At 41.7% G+C, this 18,456-nt stretch overlaps 2 protein-coding genes across 9 annotated transcripts in view; both read left to right on the forward strand.

Annotated features, from left to right (window-relative positions):
• The window catches only part of CG15465 (uncharacterized protein), a 169,106-nt gene that overhangs the window by 123,098 nt on the left and 27,552 nt on the right, over window positions 1-18,456 (forward strand). The window contains exons 7-14 of one of the 2 annotated variants that reach the window (NM_001297948.1): window positions 8,575-8,701; window positions 12,385-12,581; window positions 15,063-15,184; window positions 15,285-15,411; window positions 15,500-15,619; window positions 15,831-15,977; window positions 16,381-16,972; window positions 17,058-17,143. The gene's annotated coding sequence lies outside the window, so the exon portion shown is untranslated. The remainder of the gene's footprint in view (window positions 1-8,574; window positions 8,702-12,384; window positions 12,582-15,062; window positions 15,185-15,284; window positions 15,412-15,499; window positions 15,620-15,830; window positions 15,978-16,380; window positions 16,973-17,057; window positions 17,144-18,456) is intronic. The other variant, NM_131978.3, reaches the window with a different exon arrangement.
• The window catches only part of rg (rugose), a 169,106-nt gene that overhangs the window by 123,098 nt on the left and 27,552 nt on the right, over window positions 1-18,456 (forward strand). For 5 of the 7 annotated variants that reach the window (NM_001297949.1, NM_001297950.1, NM_001144686.2 and 2 more), the window contains 8 exons: window positions 8,575-8,701; window positions 12,385-12,581; window positions 15,063-15,184; window positions 15,285-15,411; window positions 15,500-15,619; window positions 15,831-15,977; window positions 16,381-16,972; window positions 17,058-17,143. In NM_001297949.1, coding sequence (NP_001284878.1) covers window positions 8,575-8,701; window positions 12,385-12,581; window positions 15,063-15,184; window positions 15,285-15,411; window positions 15,500-15,619; window positions 15,831-15,977; window positions 16,381-16,972; window positions 17,058-17,143 — 1,518 coding nt within the window. The remainder of the gene's footprint in view (window positions 1-8,574; window positions 8,702-12,384; window positions 12,582-15,062; window positions 15,185-15,284; window positions 15,412-15,499; window positions 15,620-15,830; window positions 15,978-16,380; window positions 16,973-17,057; window positions 17,144-18,456) is intronic. The other 2 variants (NM_001144687.2, NM_167028.3) reach the window with 1 other exon arrangement.

Consider the following 18,456-nt stretch of genomic DNA (forward strand, 5'->3'; position numbering starts at 1 on the left):
CCAGGGTATTTCAATGTTCCATATTTCTACGATTTTAGCCCATTCTCTTTTGTACTTTGGTGCCCCCTTTGGGATGCTTTTCTTGTTTTATTTTTTGTTATTGGCAGCACTCGTCACGTAGGGGACAACGGCGATGGCAACGACGACAGTCAAACACATTGAATGACCCGAACCTGACCCCGAGCGCTCCTGGCTGCCCTCCGATGGCACCAACCATCTACCGCCCATGGAAACTGATGCCCGTCCTTGCGGTGGTTTTCGTCCTGGGGCCACCCGTTGAGTTTAAAGAATTGTCTGGCATGTGAAAAGGTCATTTAATTTCTTTTTGATTTGTTTTTGCTTCGACTCTAGGTTTTCTGAACGCTTTTGAGACCGACGCGTCGGCGTCATTAAAGTGTAAATGTATTTTTAAGTAGACGCCTCCTTCACAGAAAAAAAAAATAGAATTACCTAAATGGTCGGGAGCGCAAAATGGGCCGAAATAGCATAGCCGAAAAGCCCAAAAGCCGCACAAGTTTCAATATTTTTTTTTTCTCTTCCTTTCGCCTCCTTTTTTGTGCTTTCGCTTGAGTTAATAGCATTTTAAGTACGACGGGGTATTTTTTGGAGAATTTTGGATGCACAAAGCATATAGGCAATTGAAGTTTTATATAGCCAATCCAAAGTTAATTTCAATTGAAATTAAAATCACATTATTGGCCAGAGTTTGGAGGACATTTAAAATAAGTTCAATTAAAGGTGGCTTAAATATTCTGTAACCGAGTTTGTTAATTTGTATAATTTATTAATTATTAAAGTGCTTATTCAAAGATTATTTCATTTGATATTTTTTTATATTTTCTTCGCTATTCATTTTCCTTATTATAATTTCATTTTGCATCCGTTGTTTCTTCCGGTGGCCTTGAAAAATCTTAGCTTAAATGCCAATTAGAGAGTGCATTTTTTTTCTGCAAAAATTGAAATGGAAATTTTTTGCCGCAGTATAGAGCCGTTTTTCTTTTTCGTCACTCTGGCGTTTTTGTTGTTTTTTTTTTTTGTTTATATTTTCAGATTTTGTTGTTATGCCGCTGCTTTTTCGTTTTGCTGCCAGCCATGAAAAATGTATAAAGTTGAGAGCTTCTTCAGCTTGTTCCGCTAAGGCCTTAGGACAAACAAACACACGAGCCATATCCATATGGGCGTGGCCGATCGGCGGGGCGGAGGTTGATGGGTTGGGGCGTTATGTCTGGATTTGGCGGTCGCTGTGAAAAACTGTTTGGAATACTTTTTGAGCTGCTTTGCATTTTTGGCTTGTGGGCTTAGCATCAACGCACATGTGTTGTCGCCGATGGAAAATGCGAAGAAAGGAAAAGGGGTTATGTGCGGCATAATGCCGCACACATGAGTTTTGTCATTCAATTTTGACACGCGCTTTTCAGCCCCGCACACCGACCCCCATTTGGGAACATAGATTTTAGATTTCACATTTCACATTTTCCATTTTCCACCGTTTCCACGCAGTTCGAAAAGATTCCTTCAGCCTCATCAATATGCAAAAAGGCAACAGCCTCGAAAGCTGATGCTTTTGAGTAGGGAAAGGGGTCAAATCGGCGACAAGGGGTTAGCCTTGCCCACATTCACCGCCCACACTCGATAGCCCGCCTCCATTTTCAACCCACCAGCACCACCGCCCACTTCCGCTACTCAGTCGTGCGTCAAAAGCAATGCAAACTTTTTGTGGCCGACAAAAAAAAAAATGCCAAATAAAATCACAGAAAGTGGCAAAAAAACAAAAAAAAGTAAAGGAACCGAAAAAAAAACAAAAATGAGTGAATGAAAAGAAAATTATTATGGAAATGTCAACGTGAAACTTTTGCACAAATGCGATGGTTCCGCTTAACCCTCTACTGCCGTTGGTACGCATATGCTAGCAGCACTTTCGGCCACTTTTTGCCAACACAATTGAATTTCATGTTTGACACGACACCACCACCACCACCATCACTGCCCGGAAAAACCACCTGACCCCCTTCAAAAGTTTCCTTTTGTTTTTCCCCAACCCCCACTTCCACTTCCACTCCCACCACCATATCCACCTATCCCCCCCCCCCTTTCGCCATCCACCACATTTTGCGATTTATGCGAGAAATTTTAATGCGATTCCCATTGGCTTCACCGGGGAATTTCGATTCGCTTCGTTTTCTGAATACGAATTCAAGTTTTGGATCACAATTCCATTTTCCGGGCATGCGCTTCTTTTTGACCTACGGTGTCAGATACTGAGCTTAATTTGCAAATCGCGTACTCATAAAACACAAATATTTCTAATAAATTTATTCAATGCATAAATGGGTTGCACTCAACTATCCAGTCAAAGGAAACTCAAATTATTAAAATACGAATGCTTGAGTGGAAAAGCAGTCAGTTCAACTGTTTGTTAAGAGAAGTGCACTAGAGTGAGAAAAAAAAACACATAAATGAGTTGTGGAAAAAAAGCGAGAAAAGCGGGGAATCAGAGTCTGTTGACTTTGGCGACACCTTTTCTGTGTGCATAATTCAATTTGCGGCACTTGACAGCATCAAAAGGTTGACATAATTCGTTCGTTTTTTTTTTTTTTTTTTTTTATTTTACTCTTTTTCTGATCCCTTTTATACGTTCATTCGACTTACCCTTTTTGGATTTTTTATTTTAAGTTTTTCCCCACCCAGCTCCTATTTTCCTTGGTCCGTCAGGCGTCGGTGATTGTGCGCGCGACTTTAAGCGCGATTTTCGCAGCTCGCTTTCAATTTGTGACACCTTAATGGCCAACTGAGCAGGGACAACGTGCCCGGGTCCCTGGAATCGGTTTCGGTCAATTCTTAATTACATCGCAACCCCCCACTTTGCTCTACCGCTTTTCCGGGGAAATTTAATTCAACGATGAGAGAACTGAAAATTGCTCTCAATTAACTTGTTAGTGAATTCTTGTTGGTCCCCAAAATGAAAACAAAGCAAAAAAACAAAGAAAAAAATAACACAAAAAACAAAAAAAAAAACCAAACAGGAAATAATAAAAAGGAGGAAAAAGGGTTGAATGCCTTATCGAACTTTGTTTGCAGTCTTTGCTTCTCCTTCACTCCGCCGCAGTAAAAACAAAAACTTTTAATTTGCGAGAGATAATTTTTGAGGGCAAACAAACTCACCGACCGACGAAATAAAAATCATTAGACGATGGAAAAGAAAAAAAAAATTAATTGGGCGTAGACAAAGTAAACAACACTAGGCTACAGTGAAAATCTACCAAAAAAAAAAGAAAAAACAGCTTGATATTTTCTACTTCGCAATAACAGTGCTCTGAAATTGGAGACAATTCATTTTGTCGCCCAGTGTAATTGAAACTTGGCAGCAAGGAGTTTTTGTGGGAGAGCCAAGCAAACATCAAGCGAAAATACATATTTATTGTCATTAAAAGAAATGCCACAACCCTTCAACGGCTTGACATAAATTAATTAAATAAATTAGAAATGTGCCCGAAAACGAAATTGAAATGGAATACTTTGGCGTAATTAACATGGGCGCAGCGCAAGTTGTGTAAAGGGGAGCGGAAAGCAAATGGAAAGCTGATGGAAAGCAGGTGGATGGTGAGTGGAGGGGGTCAGAGGTCAGGGCAAGTGATTGCCCTTTGTCACTTGGCACTTGAGTGGCAACGTAGCACAGAGTTCGAGTTCAAGTCGTTGCATCGAGCAAGGACGACAAACAACAACAGCATCATCGACTGACAAGGACGTCCATTAAAGATATAGCAGCAATCTATCCAGGAACAGGCATCCCTCCGTTCGCCGTTGTATCAACCCCACAAAAGATGTCGCAAACGATTTTCCACCACTTTTCAGGCACATTTAATAATGGATGAGCGAAAAACCAGTAATACCTGCCAGTTTACTTTGCGCCATCTCTATCCGTGTACACATTTTATGAATTGAAATATATTTGTCAGTTTCAAAAGCAGGCTATAAAGCACTAAATTTGATTGGTAACTCGTATTCTCTTTACCCACTGGCTAACGTCAATTTATTAACCCCCTCTATTTGTTTGTGGAAACATCAAATTATATTCGTATCTTGGGTGCAGAAAGGAACGACTAAGGATGGCATTGGCATTCGAATGCCGCCACTTTGTTCGCCTGTCTCCATTCGATGACTCACACTCACCAAATCGAATGAGCAGTTTCCCGGAGTTTTCACCCCAATATTCCGCCCCTTCGGTCTTTTTGGCCACGACTGCACTTTGTGTCAATGTTATGCACATCAGCCGTGGCATAACGTCAATTTCAGTCACTGTCTTTGCCATTCAGCCAGTCATTCAGCCATTCAGCCAGTAGACACTGCCGTAGCTGAAGAAGGCGCACGCTACTTAGTTTGCAAAATTGCCGACTCTGGCATTTTGCATGTCCGTATATGCCACATACATACATTACATACATACATACATACATACATACATGCGTACATACATATATGCCATGCCTGCGATTTTCCCAATACCTCATACCCGATTTTCCTCATTTTCCCAAGGCAAACTCCTTCTTGCACAGTTGTTTGCATTGCAGCGGCAGATGCTGTCAATAATAAATTTCCGTTAGAGCCGCAGCAGATTTTCAAAAGGGGGGGAAAACCAGTTGGCTCGCCAGGCGGCACGTTTTGGGGCGAGAAAATTGGGTGGAAAATGGGTGAAAATGTAGGTGGGGATGGCAGGCAGGGGAATGCCAGGAAGGAAGCACATAAGCGCATTGCCCAAGACAAGAAGGAGATTGAGGCAAAAGGAAGGAGATTGCAGCTCGGCACTAAAAAGATGACATAAAGATAGAGACGGGCGGGTGTTGAAATTGAATAGGGGTAACGAAGCGTCACTTTCAGAGAGAGAGTGAGAGAGCGAGTGGGAAGGTGGGGAAAGGGGCGGTCTGAAGACGGAGGAAAAATCAAGGAAACTGCGATGGATGGGGAACAGGGACAAGTGCTGGCGAAGAGAAGTCAGGCAGGCAAGAAACCAAAGTAAGACTAGAGGAAAAACTCGCACTGCAGGCATGCAAACGATGCGCTGTCGCCTGATAAAGTATACGACCGATTGCCCGTTTCTGCTCGACGGGCCAAAAGGAAAAATCGCAGACGCTCAACCAGACATTGGATGCAAATGGAAAATGGAAAATCATCAGGCGGCGGGAAGAGTGTTTTGGAGAAGAAAAGCAGAACGAGATCCATGGCATCATGGGTTGGATGGGTTGGAGCTAGAGCTGCGAGGAGCCAAGACACGTTGATAAATTTATTGAAATTCTATTGAAACGAAACGATTTGACTGCGCCAAGGACCAGCAGACAGAGATAGCTGGGCCGGTTGCCAGAATGAGACAGAGCGACGACCTACACAAATCGCTGATAAAGTGGAAAATGAGTGCAAAACAAAAATGTAAAGTGCACAAGAAAATTGTCTCCATGTGGAGAGAGGAGCTTCTTCAACTGTAATAAATTGCAAATAAATTGCATGATACTGTGCACTAAAAGAAAATAGATTTTAACATCGCTGAAAAGTAATATTTCGAAGGTTATGCAAGATTAATTGATTATCAACATACATTTGGAAATAATAACGTTGCAGCAATTTATTTTAATCGATAATTTGATAAAAAATGTAATCTTAATTTATACTTTTTTTTCATTCCCTAAAATAAGGAACTCGGGCCTTATTTTTGCTGTCTTGGCAATTAAACTTTTGCCATTGCGTAAATTTCATCTTGTTTTGGTGGCCATGAATTTTATAGGTATTTGCCTATTTCGGCCACAACAACACAAAATCTTGACAAACTTTGCACTTAATTTTTAATTTCCCTCCATTTGGCCTTTGACCACCGGCCGCGCTGGACACGCGATGCTCAATTTAACCTGGCCAAGGAATAACAAGAGAAGGAAAAGCGACGGAAAAGCGAGCAACAAGCAGATGAAAATGCTCGGCTGAGTTCCGCAGTAAAAGAGCAACGGAGAACAAAAAAAAATAAATAAAGAAGAAATAAAAGCAAAATATAGAGGAGAGTAGAAAAATCTCGGCTCAAAGAAGTAGCCGCATTTCTGTACCATACTTATGGGGGCTGTCCGTGGAAAATGATGGAGGAGAGACAGGCATAAAAAAAAAACAAGGGGGTCGCGGGAGTGTCGTGGAAAAGGCCAAATTTAATTTGTGCTCAGTGGCTGTGGCAACTCTGGTTCCCCTTGTTCATGTTTTTGTTGCTCTTGTTGCTGGGCCATGAAGAAATTGCTACCCAATTACGTAATAAAATCCGACTGAAGTTTCTACTCTTATTATTTAATTTTTTTCTTTATCTTCCTCCTCCTCGCCTTTCCATCTCCTCAATGGGGCGCAAATCGTTCTAGGGGATTTGGTATGGAAACATACAAAATGAAAAGCGAAAACACGATGAGCAGTGGCGGAAAATTCGCTGGGAGTTTGCTGGAAAATCCAGCTTGGCGCTTATTAAGAAATAATGCTGTAAAAACAAAACGCAGCGGCGTCAAATCAACTTTTGTTTTGTTTTCTCATTTCGCCCGCAGCGAAACATTAAACGGGCTTGAATACAAAGAAAATAAATAAACACCAAATGAAAACTCCAAATCCAGAGAAGAAAAAAAAAATATTGGTTTTACTATTAACATTGTTTACTGTTAAACCAATAAACAAAACATTTGAACAATACATTTTATATACATTTTACAATCGACATGAAAAATGAATATGTTTTGCAACCACGTCATCGTTACTGCAAATTAAAACGAAATCCACCGGTATGAACTTATGATTCCCAACCAGTTATGGTTTCGAGACACACAAATCAGCTTGAGACGTGTTAAAAATTAGAGAAGACATTGTCTTTATAGACAAGTGCTTATGCATTATTTGCATTAAACAGATCGCATATTTGGATTTGTTTTATAAATATTAACTTTTAACTATGTATTGTATGTTTGGAGTATTTTTATGTATTTTCTTTTACTCTCTACCCACTGAAAAGTTATTTGAGAAAGATGCATAAATCATTAATTCTACGGTTCAATTACTTTCAAAATTTTATTACCAAATTTCGAGCTCTGAAAGACTTCATTTCAATTGTTAAGCAAACAGCAATAAACGAGTTTTGGCCAAACAAACTGTCGTTTTTGGCCAGCGGAGAAACAGAGGGAAAACTGTAAGAGGCCGAAACTCAAAGGCCAACAATGCGAAGGAAATGCGAGGAAAGTTGGAAAAGCGGAAAACGCTGGCAAAGGACCAAGGACCCCGGGTAATAATAAGTGCCCTGTGGTGCAGCTTAGTAAAATGCAAAGAAATATAGAGTATTTCTGATTTCTCGCAAATGTCATACATATTACTTGTGTACGTACATCAGTGAGTTTTGAAATTTAAGTACATTTTGTATATGCCGAAGCCGCTTTCCACAATCCCCGGTGTACATTGATGCCCCTGAGGAAATTGTTGCGGAAAATGAAAAAAAAAAGAACACAACAAAACAAAACAAAAAACCTGAACTTTGTGTGGACCATTTGAAAATCGGCAAATTACATTATGCGTGTTCAGTACATTAGAAAAACAGAAACAGGAAACGTTGCTGGAGGACATAAAAAATACAAGCAGCGATAAATGAAGCGTAAAACGAGACTTAAAACTGATAAGCATGCCATTGATATGAATAGCGCGTAACAAGAGTGTAACGCCATTGGATTTCATTAGCACAATGCTAGCCTGTTTATGCGACAATTGTTTTTGTTTATTCGTCATACATATACATTGTTCATTTTATATTTCTGGTATTTCTATTATAACTGAATAACGAAAATACAGAAATATATATTCAAAGCGATATACGCAACGCTTTCTCTGCAATTGCCAATCAATGTGCAATCTTCTCAGTTCATGGGAATATATCTCTGTGTATGTGTGTGTGTGTGTGTGTGTGCCAAAGGCAATAATCATAAAGAACCGTCAAGCGCTTTGCTTTTGTTCTGGAGAATTGAGGCAATAACGCTGAAAGGAAAAAACGAAATTCGAGAAGGAAAACTCGGTCTTGGCTTGCGATTATTTTGCCATTACTTTCCATTATTTTACTTTATTTCAATGACTGTTTACATTAGCCACATACACACGCACACACAAACACACATCCACATGCGTACACTCACACGCACACTTGAGCGCAAAAAAGAGAGGAAGGGAAAAGGAGAAATCAGCAGATAAGTGCTGCATACTTTCGAACGCGTGAGCTGCTTATTTTGGTCTTTTTCCTCCACTTCCTGCCTTTGTTTGCCCTGCATGTGATTGTGAGTGTGTTTATAAGTGTGCGCCCGAGTGTGTGAGTGAGCATGTGTCTGTGTGTGTGTGTGTGTGTGTAGCCACTTTACTTTTGCTCATTGAGCTGGGCAAGAGGCAAAGGCATCACTTGATTGATACTTTGATTTCTCCATTATTCTTTCGAGATTTCCTATTTATCCTCCCGGCAGATACAAGTTTTATCTGCAAACTATCGTTGATACACATCTTCTAATATGCATTTCAATTCTTTGCTCTCTTCCATTGCAGGCGGAGATTTGGAGCGTATTCATCGCCATCCTGCGCAAAAGCGTCCGCAATCTGCAGGCCTGCACCGATGTTGGCCTAATCGAGCATGTTCTCGTCCGCCTGCAACGCTCCGAAACGGTTGTGGCAGGTAAGAATAATAATTAAATTGCATTAAATCACAAAATATTAATCATATTCTGTAAATGTGGTGAAAACACTGTCATTGAAAACACTTTTGAATGTGTCGAAATTATGGAACAATATACAATGTTTCAATCGACCTAGTGACTTCTATGGCACTAGATGATTACATATTTCATTAGAAGCATTTTAATCAACATTTTGTTTGGTGGCATTGATAAAGTTCTCTGGTGCGCGTAACAATGGAGTTTACACATTCGGCCATTGTTTGACTGGTCTGAATAGATTCCAAGTTGGCTTTGGTTTGCTTTTGGTCTGGTCCGCTGAATTGCCTCTCGATTAATTTCACGCTTGTCAGCAGCACTGACACGCCCAGTTGCACCCCCCCACTCCACTCCACTTCGCTCCCAGTCCTTGGAACGACATCGCACCACCCAGTAGCCAACCCAGAAACCAACCGGCGGGGCTACGAGTGAAAAGGCAGAGAAAATGGGGGAGTGAGTGGATTGGAATGGCACAGCTCGGCAGCAAATTTGCTCTTCATTAGCGACCCTCGCTGGCCCCGCCCACTGTGCCAAACAGCCCGCGCCCTGCACCACCCACGCTGTGACTCCCACCGACCCACCCACCATTCTCACACTGACACACACACACACACACATGATGCCTTAAGCATGTGCGTGCCTTTGGCTTTGATTTTGATTTTATTAAGTCAATGACACATCTGCGGTCTCCACGAAATCCCAGCACCCCTACTACCTTACCAACACCAACCGACCAACCCACCACCCACAACCATATCTCTTTCTGCACCACCCACACACACAGCGCCCTCTTCTCCTACATTCCGCATTTAACGAACTGTAACTGCTGTCAATTTGCAGTCGCTGACTTTTGAGCTCCATGTGTGTGTGTGTGTGTGTGTGTGAAACACGGAGAAAGCAGAATGCCGAAGGGGAGAAAGACCACAAACAAAGACATAATTTCATACGTACACAGAAGAAAAGATGTCCAAAACTAATTGAGGTGTATTTCAATTTCTTCTCCCCTATTTTTTTTTGTTAATAAACAATAAATAAGCTTGCCAACATTTTTACTACTCTTACTCTAGAAAAATCGTTTGCTTACAAAAATACATGTTTCTAAAATGAAGCAAAATTACATTGTTGCTTATATTTTTATTATTACAAAAAAATTGTTAATGTTGGCCAATTAAATTCTCTGTGTACTGGGAATGTCTGTCTTCAGCGTTTTACTACATACATACATACATGTGTGTGTGGGTGGGTGTGTGTATGTGTGCACCTGACAAATGCCAAAACGTGACACTTGCCAAGAAATTAGATAAGTTAAAAGTTCGTTGTCTCGGGCAAAGTTCAGCTTAGAGTAGCAACTTCTTGGATTCCACACAAAATACGTACGTATGTGTATGTAAGTCTGTCTATATATCTATCTATATCTGTAATTGTGTATCTGTAAGGGGTAAAAGAAAAATTGCCTAGTTCTCAGGGCCATAACTTAAAGTGCTTGAAAACTCAACAATGCAATCGCAAAAATTTGATAAGAGAAATTGTTGCGTTAAGCGCTCTCACTTATTTTCTTCATCGGTATATATGTATGTATATATATCTATATATATACTCTTCTTTCCGCTGATTTTTCTTCCACTGATGATGATGATGATGATGATGAGTTTGGGGCAGTAAAAACTTTGGCATGCCAAGGAAAATGCAATTAAATGCTGATGAAGCTGTGGCGCTAGGAAGGGGCAAAAGTATGAGAGCGGATAAGTGCGGGAAAAGCTGGAAAAGCCAGCGGGGGTGGGGGGGGGTTATGCTGAATACCAACTGGAGACCAACCGGGCAACACTGTCGTCTTGGGAATGCCGCAGGGGAATGGGCAGTGAATCTGGATGGATGCTGGATAACTTGGGTCAACCAGTGTGGTGGCCCCAAAGGTTAAAATTCATCTCAAAATAATATCCAGTTTAACAACGTGTAACGAAAACACGTTAGTTTCCATTAGTTTAACGTTGATAAAAATATACGATTTCGACTAATTACAATTTTCTCATCGAACCATTGCCCGAAATGTACCAATATTCACAGCTTAATGCCCCAAAAAACGAGAATAACAATATTACATATATATTCTCAGTGCGTTTGTGTGTGTATATAGTGTGTATGGTGTAGAGTGTAAATATGGCAGAATATCCTAGTGAGCTTGAGCGTAGGCATACAGAAGGTGAGCTCCAGGCAGACCAGGCATTAAAACGGCCCGAACGTCCCATTTCAATTAGTGTGCATTACAAATGAAGTTTGGGAATAGCGCAGCTTTCGCTGGAAAACCAGACGACGTTGTCCCTGCCCCTCGGGATGAGGCGTGGCCAGTGGGCAACGAAGTGGCGAAGTGGCGAGACGGCAATGGGGCCAATGCTCATGTGGGTTGGGGGTAGGCAATCAGTTTGAACTCCAGAATTAATAACTATTTGGCCAAGCTTTTGGCCAAACTTGATTGAAAATGCAGCAGCCCTTACAGGAGGGAAAGCGAGACGGAGCATCACTCCTTAAATGCTGTGTGGGAAAACTCATCATCTGCGTCATCCTCATCATCAGCGTTGGCTCACTGGAGACATGGATGAGTGATGGAAATAGTTTTGGCCAAAAACTTTTACCCCTGGCGAATTTTCCTAGGGAAATTTCACAATTTATATTGCAAGTCAATTGAAAGCCGAAAGTTTGTTTTGGCGAATCGAAGTAAACGTGCTGCAGCGCTTTAAGATGACTGCCCTGGCATTTTGCCAATAATTAATTATAAACGTCAAATGCTCCAAAAATAAATGTTTATGGGATCCTTGGAGATCAATTTTGCAGTATCTTTTTTCTAGAATTTTTAAAAATAATCAGCTGCTATTTTCAGCGCAACTTTTTGTGACCTTCCATTGAATGGAAATTCCTTTCGCGCCTGGCAATGGCAGTGCTAGATCAAATGCAATATATCTGATGGCCTTGCCCCGACCACGCCCCCCTAGTGGCCCGTCCTCCTCCGCCTCCGCCAGCCACGCCTCTCTGTCTTTTAGTATTCGCCGTGAGAGCGTGTGTCCTTGCCGCTTGGGTGAACGCGAGGACTTTGCATTTGGCTTCGCATTTGCATTTGCATTCGCATTCGCAACTTGCCACCTGTGCTAAAACGGGAACTTGATTGTTGCCACAAACACCCATATATATATACACAGCCAAACATACACACACACACACACACACAGAGTTAAGTTTGGCTGGCTGTCAGCAGCACTTGCGCATATCCTTTGGGCCTTCAACCCATTTCCGGCCTTTCCGCATTTAATGGCTTGAACATGTAGCTTGGATAACTAACTGTGTATCTATAGCCTATTTTGTTTATGTCAGCATAAAGCAAAACCAGAAAAGCATGTTGTGCAGAAGTAAACACATCGACTATCGAAGATATTTAAACGGACCTATTTGAATGGGAAATCGTTCAACTTATTATTATTTAATACTCCCCTATGAATGTCCATCACTTTGATGGCTAATGAAGAGCATTAGCAGCACTTATTACGGCATTTCATGTGCCATAAACTCCTAAACATGGATTGCATAAACGTGTGTATCTGCCACTGCCACTGACACTAAACCATTTCCCATTTCGATCGCAACAACCTTCTTTCAGACCTGCTCATCGAGATGTTGGGCGTGCTGGCCAGCTATAGCATAACGGTGAAGGAGCTAAAGCTCCTCTTCGGTACGATGAAGGCCACCAATGGCAAGTGGCCGCGCCACTCGGCCAAGTTGCTCAACGTCCTCCGGCAGATGCCACATCGCAACGGACCAGACGTCTTCTTCAGCTTTCCGGGTCGCAAGGGATCGGTGAGTACCAACAAATAGATACATTATACACTAACCAACCACTAGCCAATAGATACAATAGAATCGTATAGAATAAGATACAGGTTATAGCAGATCGAGATTCGATTGGGAAAAACAATTTAAAGGAGGCTTTGTCGACTGCAGTGGTCAGATGTCCATGATTTAAACAACAACAGCCTTTTTTGCTGAGTTGTACATTTCTAATATCTTTAGTTTTTGAGTTATCAGCAGCAGCTTAAATTCCAATCTACCCGCTGGTTCGTCACACTGTTGGTTCTCTGGACGATATTTGCAATTTTAGGCCATGCAATTCGCCAGGCTTCTTTTTATTGAATGCAACTGGCTGAAACAAAGACCTCATACGAATATGCCCGTCACAGGCGATACAGGAAGAGGTTCCCCAGGGGGCTCCATATTGCACCCCCGTCGACATTTCCGGGGGCTTTTATTTTATTGCGTCGCACTTAAAACGAATTCGAAATGTGTGCTTTTTTTCCCCTCACTCTGTAGTCGCAGCCATGTATGTGTGTCTGTTATCTGTGTGTTTGACCACTCCCATCTTTGTTTCTTGATGGGATGGCTATGGTGGATGGGTGAATGGGGGGAGCAAGCACTCTATCGATATGTCCATGGCCCCATAAATACATAAAAAATGCCATAAAGTGAATTGGAAGTCAGATGGATAGCGTTTCGCAATTGTCGCAAAATGTCTAATAAATAGATGCTCGCCAACCCAGGCAAATCGAGCAAAAGAATCGCCCACCTATCCATCCAATCCACATCAAATCCACCGTCTAGCCCCCTCTCTCTTCCTCTCATTTTGGCTTGATAGGTTTTTGGGATGTTTTTTTTTTTTTTTTTCTTTTTTTTGTTTTTTCCTTTTTAATTTTCCGTTTAGCCTGCTTTTTGGAGGGAAAATCAACGACCACCACCACAGCCCACTTAGCCAACAATCTGCGATCCACAAGCACGCCTAATGCCATTGATGGTGCTGATTGCAACAGGATGACGACGGCACTCGATTCGAATAATGAGATTTTCGGAAAAGCCAAAACCCAAAATCACCAGGGCACCATTTCAGTTTCCTGCTTCTCCAACCGGACATTCCCACTACTGCTGTCACGGGAAATGGCCGAAAATTGGGGAAATGTAGAGAGTGTGGCACTGAGTGCGTGTGTGTGTGGTGCAAAGTTGCCTGCAACCGCAGCAAAACTCCAACAACAGTGTCAGCCTTTGTCACGTTTACCCAGCCTTAACCCATTTATCCCATTTTGTCTCTTCTTGGCCCCCGAAAAAGTGGTCTTCATGTCCCAAATACCATCATTCGCCAACTCAAAAGGTTGAGACCACTAGATAAGTGCAAAGTAAATGCAATTTGATAGTTTCAAGAGATCTAAAGAGTAAAGAGCTGTAGAGTAAACAAGTGATTTCAAAAGTTGTAGGGAGAGGTGCAAATAATGATTCAATACGTTGAATAGGGGAAATCAAACATGAGCTTTATATGAATGTAATGCAGTGAATGGAGTCGACTTGAACTAATCAAATAAATGCATACCAATTGTTGGTTGTCAGCATTCGTGTCAAGTATTTAAAGTCATCATCATAGGGCTAATAAATAACTTCACAGATTGTCTAACAAACAGCAAACGATGAGTGACAAACGCTGAGCATTGGACATTAAATGCATAAATCTTTGTTATCAAATTGCAATGAATTCACCCAGATGCCTCAAGCGGATAATATCAAATGGCATTTCCAGGGGGAGAAATTTTATAATATAACGATATTTTGCAAACTGAACTGGACTGTCTGCACAGGAAAGTGCCTTAAATTTATGGACTACCAGCTGAATTTCACCTGACTAGCCGGAGTTCATAGTGCTACTATAGTACACTATATATAGTGTATTTATGTACTATATATGTACATATATATAGTAGTTCCTTTCATCTCGAATTTATCCTTTTTCAGCAAACGTCGTCGTCGGCGAGTTGTGCTGCTGCCACAGCATTGATGATAAATCAAATGTGCTCATTTCCTTTTAATTTCGGTTCATTTCTGTTTTGCGGCTTCTTCTGTTAAATTCCCGTCTCCAACTGCCTTTCCTTTTGCATTTCTGGCTCTGGTATTTTCTGGCTTTGAGTTGAGGCTGCCACAGGAAATACACACATTCGTGTGTAGTTTGTGTTGTGGATTGGAATAGAATGGACCACAAGTTTCCTAGCCAGTCGAAAGTATTTCCCTCTCCGAGATTTATGCAGCTTCGTTGCTATGGTTACGGAATTTAAAGGGGTGGGGGGCTTGAATCTACGGTCCTATATATATGCGCAGTCAATTATGAGGCTTATTTATGTTAATTGCCAAAGATATTGAGTGGCAAACTGACCGTAATTGTTATTTAACATAGCGCTGGTGGTTAAATTTGAATTGCTTTTAATCGCTTTTCGGTCTCATTTCCGTTTCCGTTTTACATTCGTACAGGCCATGGTACTGCCGCCACTGGCCAAATGGCCCTATGAGAACGGATTCACCTTTACCACCTGGTTCCGCCTGGATCCCATCAATTCGGTGAATATTGAACGTGAGAAGCCCTACCTCTACTGGTGAGTACTGGTCGAAAGTGTGTAATGTTTGTGTGTGTGTGTGTGTGTGTGTGTGTGGTTGGTATTCCATACTCAATTGATAACTCCTTCTTATTTCCAGCTTCAAGACATCGAAGGGCGTGGGCTATACGGCGCATTTTGTGGGAAATTGCCTTGTCCTCACCTCAATGAAGGTCAAGGGCAAAGGCTTTCAGCATTGTGTCAAATACGAATTCCAGCCACGAAAGGTAAGAATAATATCGCCACTAAACTCTTCATATAATACAATCGCTCACACTTCACATGAATTTGCCTTGACTTTGGTTTCTATTTCAGTGGTATATGATTGCCATAGTGTATATATACAATCGTTGGACGAAAAGCGAAATCAAGTGCCTCGTTAATGGACAGCTGGCCTCTTCAACGGAGATGGCCTGGTTTGTTTCCACAAACGATGTGAGTACCATTTGTATTTGATATTCATACTTAAGTTGTCTTGCTTTGGTGTCTATCGGCTTAGAACAATGTTAACATTGCAACGATAGAGTTATGCTCCTAATCAATTCACTTATAAGTCTGCTTTAAATTATGCAGCTTTAGAGGCGATTTCTTAGCTTCTCCAATGAGCGTCTACCCATTTAAATACCCATTTTTCAATCTTTTTCAGCCCTTTGACAAGTGCTACATTGGAGCCACCCCCGAGTTGGACGAGGAGCGCGTGTTCTGTGGCCAAATGTCGGCGATCTACCTTTTCAGCGAGGCACTGACCACGCAGCAGATCTGTGCGATGCATCGCCTGGGTCCCGGCTACAAGGTGAGTAGTTGTAGTAGTGGGTGGTGCTTTTCGGCTGCTGCACTGGTGACCCGGTGCACCACCCAGCAACCATCGCCAACCCGTATTCTCAGCAGCAGCAGCAGCGAGGGTCAAGCGCACGCACCACTGCACCACTTTTGCACAGCCGAAATGCCGCAGCAAAACTGTCCTCGTCTGTACAAAATAACGTCATTTGTTCTTATATATACTTTAAAACATATATATATATATATAAATATATATACATTATTTTTTTTGCTCTTTTTTCTCTCTCTCTTTCCGTGTTTTTTAAACTTCCTGTCCGCTGCACTGCTACAAAAATTTGCACCACACACCCACACACACACACACACACAACGAACCATGTGCTGAAAAACACACTGTGAAAATACAAATAAAACAGTCCCAGTTCCGTTTCGACAACGAGTGCTATCTGAATCTGCCGGACAATCACAAGCGGGTGAGTCACTTTCAACTTCTGCCAGCGACCTTGGGGGCGTCAGCACTGTCGGGCGGCAGTGGGAGTGGCACCGGAAGCGGTACCGGCAACGATGCATCAGCTGCAGCGGCAGCGGCTGTTGCCGCCGGTCAGCAACAGCAGTTGCAGCTGCAGTTCCAAATTCTGGCCGCCGAGCAAGAGGCGCGTGCCATCGATTGGTCCGATGAGAAGCTCGATTTGAATGCGGCTTTTGTGAAAATTCGAGCGGTTCTCACCGCCCGCAATGCAGTGACCTTGGCTGGCAGCAGCAGCACTGGCACCACTGCAGTAGCCACTGCCGCAGCAGCAGCAGCAGCAGCGGGAGCGGGAGCAGGAACAACTGCTGCAGCAACATCTGCAGCAGCAGCGGCGGCAGCAACACAAAATGAGAATGATGCAGCAGTGGGACAGCAGCAACATGCAACACATCACCATGCCACAGCAGCAACTGGCAGTGCGGACGATCCGCTTGGCCATTTGCCCACTGGAAATGCTTCTTCTTCTTCATCTTCTTTTGGTATTTACACTACTTTTGATTTGCGCATCTTTTGATTTTTAATTAATTATAATTTCAATATGTTCCTTATTTGGGCAACGATCAGAGCAACTACGTCGAATGTCCAGTGTGAGCAGCTTGAACTCAATGGTCGGAAGCGCCGACACTGAGGAGGTCAACCAGCTGAAAGCTGTAAGCAAACTTTCATTTCATTTTACACCATTTTAATTTAGTTTTTAAGTTTCTCGTACTGCATTTTTTATATATATATATATATTTTTTTTTTTTTTGAATTTCGCTCGAAACTTGAACAATAGGGCAGCATTTCATTCAAAACATTTATTTGCCAAACCTTTTTTGGTTTTTTTTTTCCTAACAATCATGCGTATTTTAGTTATTTCAATCAGCTTTTGTAACAACATTCCAGTGCTGTGTGTTTGTAAATATTTTAAAAAAGTTATTTAATTAAGAAGTTATTGCCAGCGTTGTAATTGATAAAGTTTAGTTTCATGTAACATTTGTGTTATTCTGGTTGAATCGAAACCAAAAAGTTATCATACATTTTTGGTAAGCAATTACAAAGTTAGCGACAGCATTTAGATCGATAGCTCGATTTGCCAGTACCATTTTCCATTTTAAAGTTGTAGATGGCACAAACACAATGGTCGTGTTTTTAGTAAACAGAAGCAAATGTAGCGCATACCTGGGCAGGTGTCTTAAAAACTTCGCTACCAAAAAAAAAAAAAAGAAAAATAATAATAATAAAAACTCCCATTTGGCGGTAGACAAAGGCGAACATGTAAGGCCAAAAACCCAAAACACCCACCCCACACGACGGAGATTGTTGGAAATCTTGGGGCGCGCATGTTCCATATTCCGCTGGAGAATTTTCTATGCCCGTGCTCTACTCTACTGTATGCTGTATGCTCCACATTTCAGGACCCGAAACAGCTATTATGTAGACAGCCAGCCATCCACCCACTTTTCACTTGCCACCCCATTTCCCACTCACCTGTGCCGGGTATTATGCCATTTTGTATGGCGAGTGTCGGTGGAGGGGCGGGGAAAAGTGAGAGCTTTAGTTATTTTGAATGTTGTTTTTATGTGCCAAATCGGGAGTTGAGTTAATGGGATGGGAAAACACGGCCATACACACACACACACGCACACTCGCAATCACATTTACACAAACATTGCGCTTTTAGGTGGAAAAAAAAAATGGAAGAAATGGGCGGGCGAGTGTTATGATCCCTAAAAGAGAACACTTTGCCGTCAAATAAATATTAAAGAAACGTTCTTTTAACAACTAAATATTTTGAGTTCCTTTAAAGTATCTTAACTTGGTTGCAACATCTTAAAGTATCTTAACTTGGTTACAACATTTTATTATGTTTTTGCTTCTTAGTTTCCCACAACTAGTTTTTGCACATTTTTTATATTCTTTTACGAAAACTGAAAGAAGTATTTTTAGCAGCAAATTAGGCAGCCAAAAACGTGTAATAATG

The sequence above is a fragment of the Drosophila melanogaster genome, chromosome X (assembly GCF_000001215.4).
Source record: "Drosophila melanogaster chromosome X".
Taxonomy (NCBI): Eukaryota; Metazoa; Arthropoda; class Insecta; order Diptera; family Drosophilidae; genus Drosophila; species Drosophila melanogaster.